The 7821-nt window shown below is 50.7% G+C and overlaps 1 protein-coding gene across 1 annotated transcript in view; it reads right to left on the bottom strand.

Annotated features, from left to right (window-relative positions):
* ints3 (integrator complex subunit 3) overlaps positions 1-5477 on the bottom strand; it is an 18465-nt gene extending 12988 nt beyond the window's left edge. The window contains exons 1-4 of the mRNA XM_046059622.1: positions 5156-5477; positions 3684-3767; positions 2379-2462; positions 2187-2300 (exon numbers count right to left, since the gene is read on the bottom strand). Coding sequence (XP_045915578.1) covers positions 2187-2300; positions 2379-2462; positions 3684-3767; positions 5156-5239 — 366 coding nt within the window. The 5' untranslated portion in view covers positions 5240-5477. The remainder of the gene's footprint in view (positions 1-2186; positions 2301-2378; positions 2463-3683; positions 3768-5155) is intronic.
* Between the last annotated feature and the right edge of the window lie 2344 nt (positions 5478-7821).

Here is a 7821-nt window from a genome sequence, read left to right as displayed (position 1 = left end):
AGACACAGAGAGAGAGACACAGAGAGAGAGAGCCTGCACACCTGACAGAGACACAGAGAGAGAGTCCCTGCACACCTGACAGAGACACAGAGAGAGAGTCCCTGCACACCCGACAGAGACACAGAGAGAGAGAGACAGAGACACAGAGAGAGGGTCCCTGCACACCAGACAGAGACACAGAGAGAGGGTCCCTGCACACCAGACAGAGACACAGACAGAGAGTCCCTGCACACCAGACACAGAGAGAGAGTCCCTGCACACCTGACACAGAGAGAGAGTCCCTGCACACCTGACAGACAGAGACACAGAGAGACAGTCCCTGCACACCAGACAGAGACACAGAGAGACAGTCCCTGCACACCAGACAGAGACACAGACAGAGAGTCCCTGCACACCTGACAGACAGAGACACAGAGAGAGAGTCCCTGCACACCTGACAGACAGAGACACAGAGAGAGAGTCCCTGCACACCTGAGACAGAGACACAGAGAGAGAGTCCCTGCACACCTGACAGAGACACAGAGAGTCCCTGCACACCTGACAGAGACACAGAGAGAGAGTCCCTGCACACCTGACAGAGACACAGAGAGAGAGACAGAGACACAGAGAGAGAGCCACAGAGAGAGAGAGCCTGCACACCTGACAGAGACACAGACAGAGAGAGCCTGCACACCTGACAGAGACACAGAGAGAGAGTCCCTGCACACCTGACAGAGACACAGAGAGAGAGTCCCTGCACACCTGACAGAGACACAGAGAGAGAGACAGAGCCACAGAGAGAGAGAGCCTGCACACCTGACAGAGACACAGAGAGAGAGACAGAGCCACAGAGAGAGAGCCAGAGCCACAGAGAGAGAGCCACAGAGAGAGAGAGCCTGCACACCTGACAGAGCCACAGAGAGAGAGACACAGAGAGAGAGAGCCTGCACACCTGACAGAGCCACAGAGAGAGAGAGCCTGCACACCAGACAGAGACACAGACAGAGAGAGCCTGCACACCAGACAGAGACACAGACAGAGAGTCCCTGCACACCCGACAGAGAGAGAGTCCCTGCACACCCGACAGAGAGAGAGTCCCTGCACACCCGACAGAGACACAGAGAGAGAGAGACAGAGACACAGAGAGAGGGTCCCTGCACACCCGACAGAGACACAGAGAGAGAGAGACAGAGACACAGAGAGAGGGTCCCTGCACACCAGACAGAGACACAGAGAGAGGGTCCCTGCACACCAGACAGAGACACAGACAGAGAGTCCCTGCACACCAGACACAGAGACACAGAGAGAGAGTCCCTGCACACCCGAGACAGAGACACAGAGAGAGAGTCCCTGCACACCCGAGACAGAGACACAGAGAGAGAGTCCCTGCACACCCGACAGAGAGAGAGTCCCTGCACACCCGACAGAGAGAGAGTCCCTGCACACCCGACAGAGAGAGAGTCCCTGCACACCTGACAGAGAGAGAGTCCCTGCACACCTGACAGAGAGAGAGTCCCTGCACACCCGACAGAGAGAGAGTCCCTGCACACCAGACAGAGACACAGAGAGAGAGACAGAGACACAGAGAGAGAGAGCCTGCACACCTGACAGAGACACAGAGAGAGAGTCCCTGCACACCTGACAGAGAGAGACACAGAGAGAGAGAGACAGAGACACAGAGAGAGAGAGAGAGAGTGTCCCTGCCCACCCGACAGAGAGAGAGTGTCCCTGCCCACCCGACAGAGAGAGAGTGTCCCTGCCCACCCGACAGAGAGAGAGTGTCCCTGCCCACCCGACAGAGAGAGACACAGAGAGAGAGAGACAGAGACACAGAGAGAGAGTCCCTGCACACCTGAGACAGAGACACAGAGAGAGAGTCCCTGCACACCTGAGACAGAGACACAGAGAGAGAGTCCCTGCACACCTGACAGAGACACAGAGAGAGAGTCCCTGCACACCTGACAGAGACACAGAGAGAGAGTCCCTGCACACCTGACAGAGACACAGAGAGAGAGAGACAGAGACACAAAGAGAGAGTCCCTGCACACCTGACAGAGACACAGAGAGAGAGAGACAGAGACACAGAGAGAGAGTCCCTGCACACCTGAGACAGAGACACAGAGAGAGAGTCCCTGCACACCTGACAGAGACACAGAGAGAGACAGAGTGTCCCTGCACACACTCTCAGGTGTCCCTGTGTTGTTTACCTGTGTTCTGGGGATGTCCTGCAGTTTGAGGAACTTCTCCATCAGGATCTGGTTTATCTTCACCAGGATCACGTTCATCCCGTCTCTGTTGACCAGCGTCAGGTCTCTGTAACACTGTCACACACACAGTGATGTCATAGTGATGTCACAGCAATGTCACACATTACTAATGATGCGGCGGCGGCGGCTCACCCTCTGGGCCTGAGCCGGCTCTGTGAGGACCAGAGTGAACAGACCCAGACAGACCTCCTCATGCTGCTGCTGACCTTTACACACCTGCAGGACAGGTAAACAGGAAGTCAGAGTACAAAATAAAACGTATCACTGAGTTACTGCTGTTCCATTATCAGTGTGTATCTCGATGGAAGATACGACGACAGAACATCCTGTGTTCTGATTGGCTGTCACGCTCAGCTTTGAGTCTCGTAAAAAGGTTTTGATAAAACGTCTTTAGTGATAAATAAACTTTTCCAGCTGGTTCAAATATTGTTTCATACTTTAAGCACAGGAGTAAAACACGGGAAGAGTTTGTTCGGTGCCTTTTCACTGTTGCAGCAGCTGCTGTAGTTTCTACTGGTGATCTGATCTGGAATCATCGCTGAGTGTAACTGTCGCGTTCTGGCTGATGCCCGATCAGCTTCATAAGCTCGGTATTGGTTCAGATATTGATCAGGAGCATGATCCCCAACATGCTCGAGGGGATCTCTCTGCGTCAGGGATGAAACGGTAACAGGTTGTTAACCACAGCGTTATTCTCACAGATCTGTGGGAGAGATTCTAAACGTGAGCACAAAAGCTGCTGAGACACCGGAGCAGTTTAAGTCCAGGAGCTTCTAACTGAATTAAAATAAATTCATTTCTCACTGAGGTGAAAAGGAGCCACAGTCACATTTAAAGAGGTCACTTCCCCAAACTAAGACACGAAGAGGAGGGAAGACTAAACCCTGACTCAGCAGACATTAAAGAAGCTGATCTACAGCAGAGTTTCTATTTATATAAATAAAAATATTTCCACCAGAAACTGGAGCAGAATGTTTCTCCAGAATGCAGGAAATGAACAGTTTAACGCTCAAAATGTGTCTCAGCGCGACTCGCTAACGACTGCTGCGAAAGGCTCCTCTGTGTTTCTGTTGGACTCTTTACAAACGGTCTCGGTTTTCTTAAGATACTTTAGAACTTTCAAATATGAAACTTGGTGTTTGGTTTCAGCACGTTAGAACAACCCGGGGACAAAATCTGATTGTTTTATATAACTGGGACGATTCATCTCGACTCTCCAATAAAAGCTCAAGCTGCTGCTTCAAAAGGCCGTTTTATTAGGAACCAGCTGCTCACCGTGCTGGTACAGCTGCAGCATGTCAGAGTACCTGTTGTAGTATTCTTCACAGTATTAGTAAACTAAATGGTAAACAGTGTGTGTATTATGTTGTGAGTGTGTATGACAGTACAACATGTAGTAGTAGTTCCTGTAGTGTTGCAGTACAGAGTGTTTCTTACGTTGGCGGTGAGCGCGTCGTTGGCCTCTCTCTCCGACAGCCCGTTGGTCAACGCCTGGACGATTCCAGCACAGCGCTCCAATCTCTGCACACACACACACACACACAGGTTACCTGCCAGGGATGGAAATTAAAACCCTAACTCGCCAAATCCGGGTGGATTGTCTGGGCACTCGCCACATCGGCGTTCATGTTTGTTGTGTGTCGCACTTAAATTGGTCCCCGATGTACCAAGGGATCTAAAATCGTTTAACACGCGGATTAGGGGCGTTCGAAAGGTGCGTTTCATGTTACTTGTGTGTGATTGGAGTAGATGTGTGAGCGTCAGCAGTCGGAGGAGAGTGAGAGTGTAGCTGCTTTCAGACGGAGATCAGCGCAGGAAGAATATCCGCGTTTGTGTCGCATTGGCGTCTTCGGAAGGAACAAAGGTTTGCAGCTGCAGCCATGTGAAAGCACACGCCGCTATAGCATTCGTTAGGTTATAGATCGTTCTGTCTTTCTGTCTCATGTCTGTCACCAACTTTCCAGGCTCTGAGGCGGAGAAAAGCGGATCCCCTTTCCGGCTCCGTACCTTTCATGCAGCGCAGCGAGAAAGCTGCTGGTGTTTGGAGCTAATTACAAGAGTTGTAGGTGAACTACCAGCTAGTGTCTGACACGCTGTCAGGTCTTCTGTTGGTCCTGCTGTCCTCCCCAGAGACCAGACACAATGATCCACAGACTATTAAAAATGTTGATCCCACAAAAGCGGTGATGCTGTGGACCAGGACTCCGTCAGAACCAGGACTCCGTCAGAACCAGGAGGCCGGTAGAAAGTGAGCAGTCTGAAGTTAAATGATAAATAAGCATCTTGTAAGTTTATAAAACGGTTTTCTGATTAAAGAGATAATAAAGTTTTGGTGCAGATTTCACTTTAACTTTGTATCTGACACAGCTGCTTATTATCTCGGTTAAAGGGACGGAAACAGATTAATGCGGGACACGAAAGGCAACTTATTATTTGGGCGCGTGCCCGCAGCACACCTGTTCCTCTGCAGGTGTTCATAAAGGTCATTTGTAGCAGCAGCTCACCGCTGCGTCTGACATGTGAAACGCAGCATCGCGCATGCGCATCTGGCACTTTTTGGTCTCATCCATATGTTTACGTCTACAGGATTAGCATGCTAGGCTAACTGTCCGTCAGGTGCGGCTGCTGCAGAGCACATAAACCCCGCCAGCACACCTCCACCTGTCCCGCAGTGTGGCTCCACACCTCCAGCACCATGTTGACACGCAGCCCCGCGCGGCTGTGCTATGCTAACGATGCTAGCCGCCTGCTAGCCATGCTAACTAGCCTGCTAGCCGCCGTGTAGGTTGGTTAAAATGGTTCCGTGTCTTTGTATCCGGGGCTTGTTGTGAACCTGCTCACTAACTACTCCAGCCGGGTTTATCCCGGGTCAGCGGTGCTGTCTGGGCCGTTACACCGGGTCAGCCTACCTCCTCCAGCTCGTCTTTGGCGTCCAGCTGGGTGGACACCAGGAGCCGGCCCTGCGGCTTCGCCTTCGCCGGTGCGGGATCCATCTGCTCCCGCCGCGCCTCGCCGGGCCCCGCGGAGCTGCGGAGAGCCGGGACTCCGGGTTATAACGGTTCCTGTCGGTGCACCGGAGACTTTGCTGCTCCTCTCGGGGCTGGAGCCTCCGCGTGAGACGGTCTGCTCGGTAACGGGGTGCTTCTAAAACTTATATCGGAGCAGCTGTCGGTCCTGGTCCCGCTCTGTGACACCGTCCGAGCTCAGGCACGTAACGGACATCCGCACAGACCCAGCGGAGGGCCTGCGGACCAATCAGCTCACTCACACCTCAGAGTGACGTGCGGACGGACCAATGACAGGAGAGAGAATCTGGAGCCAATCCCCCGCCCGCATGGAAACGCTTACAACTTCTTATAAATAAAAATACACACACACGATACTAATACTTCAGTTTTACAAGCCGTCTGAGATACTTTTTACCATCTCTGATGAAAATATATTGTTTTTCTAGATGAATTAATAGGACTTTGATTTCTGCTTTCTGAAAGATCCTTTGATTGTTCACACGCGTAGTTTTCTAGATGTTCAATCATCCTCATATAAATCTTAATGATCTGACAGGGAACACCTGGGGTTAAAAGCTGTAACTAACAATTATATGTGTTTACTATTTTACAGGGGTGGACAGAAACTAAGTACATTTACTCAAGTACTGTACTTCAGTACAAATTTTCCTCTTTATACTCACATACTTTCATTAAAGTAACATTTTCAATGCAGCACTTTTACTTGTAACACAGTATTTTTACAGTGAGGTATTAGTACTTTTACTTAAGTAGAGAGTAATTTGTCCACCGCTGACAGTTTTGTTCTGTTTAAAGTATAAATCATCTTTACCGGACTCATCTTTCAGCCCCCACACACACCAGCCACTTCATAAACGTTATGTTTCACTTGAAGTACTCTGTGTAGTTTTTACTCCTTGCAGTCGTCTGCCTGTAGTAAATAACTACAGTCTGTTGCAGGTTGATGTTTGGAGCTCAACACTTTTGTGACACCTGTGGTGTTACCTGCAGGTGTGATTCTGACAGTCGAGTTCAGTTTGATCTGAAACTAATGTTCAACGATTCTAAATTATTTTCTGAACATTTGAGAGATTCACTTTCCATCAAACTGTCTCTCATGAAAGTCAAATCATCTTTTGGAGTCGATCTCTTCGTGTTGTACCACCTGAAACACACTGGTTCACGGGTCCTTACATTCATACATGATTTAAAATGGTTTTCTGTAACTAATATGAAAAATATAACTAATATAAAAAATATAATAATATAGTTTACAGCTCAACACACAAACATACAACAGGAGTGTAAAGTTTGTAATAATCAAATCAAATTCATTAGTTTAATAATTTAATCTGGGAAGTTATTGGAAAAGCGTTACCATAGTTTCAACAATAAAGACACAAATATAACAAAACACACGGCTGGTTTTTGTATTTACACGACTTGAAATGATTTCTTTTACAGTGAAACGTTCTCCTCTCGTCTGCGGTCAGGTGGTTTCAGGGTTCAAATCCTGAACTGCCACTTTAAATGATGTCAGAGGTGATTGTCCAATCAGAGAGGAGGGCTTTGATACCAGCTGGTTGCTGTGCCAGTCTCCATGTGACCTTTGACCTGAAACATCAACAAACACAACCAACACACTTCCCCTTTAAGGCCCTCCTCCTCCATCAGTTGCTGGTGTCCTCTCCTCCTCCTCCTCCATCCCTCCCTCCTCTCCTCCTCCATCAGTTGCTGGTGTCCTCTCCCAGCAGCCAGTACGTCCTCATGCGTCCTCTCTTCCTCCTCCTCCATCCCTCCCTCCTCTCCTCCTCCATCAGTTGCTGGTGTCCTCTCCTCCTCCTCCTCCATCCCTCCCTCCTCTCCTCCTCCATCAGTTGCTGGTGTCCTCTCCCAGCAGCCAGTACGTCCTCATGCGTCCTCTCTTCCTCCTCCTCCATCCCTCCCTCCTCTCCTCCTCCATCAGTTGCTGGTGTCCTCTCCTCCTCCTCCTCCATCCCTCCCTCCTCTCCTCCTCCATCAGTTGCTGGTGTCCTCTCCCAGCAGCCAGTACGTCCTCATGCGTCCTCTCCTCCTCCTCCTCCATCCCTCCCTCCTCTCCTCCTCCATCAGTTGCTGGTGTCCTCTCCTCCTCCTCCTCCATCCCTCCCTCCTCTCCTCCTCCATCAGTTGCTGGTGTCCTCTCCCAGCAGCCAGTACGTCCTCATGCGTCCTCTCTTCCTCCTCCTCCATCCCTCCCTCCTCTCCTCCTCCATCAGTTGCTGGTGTCCTCTCCTCCTCCTCCTCCATCCCTCCCTCCTCTCCTCCTCCATCAGTTGCTGGTGTCCTCTCCCAGCAGCCAGTACGTCCTCATGCGTCCTCTCTTCCTCCTCCTCCATCCCTCCCTCCTCTCCTCCTCCATCAGTTGCTGGTGTCCTCTCCTCCTCCTCCTCCATCCCTCCCTCCTCTCCTCCTCCATCAGTTGCTGGTGTCCTCTCCCAGCAGCCAGTACGTCCTCATGCGTCCTCTCTTCCTCCTCCTCCATCCCTCCCTCCTCTCCTCCTCCATCAGTTGCTGGTGTCCTCTCC

This window comes from Micropterus dolomieu, linkage group LG09, assembly GCF_021292245.1.
Source record: "Micropterus dolomieu isolate WLL.071019.BEF.003 ecotype Adirondacks linkage group LG09, ASM2129224v1, whole genome shotgun sequence".
Taxonomy (NCBI): domain Eukaryota; kingdom Metazoa; phylum Chordata; class Actinopteri; order Centrarchiformes; family Centrarchidae; genus Micropterus; species Micropterus dolomieu.
The sequence above is the reverse complement of the archived record's forward strand: the minus strand, read 5'-3'. Positions and strand labels throughout refer to the sequence as shown.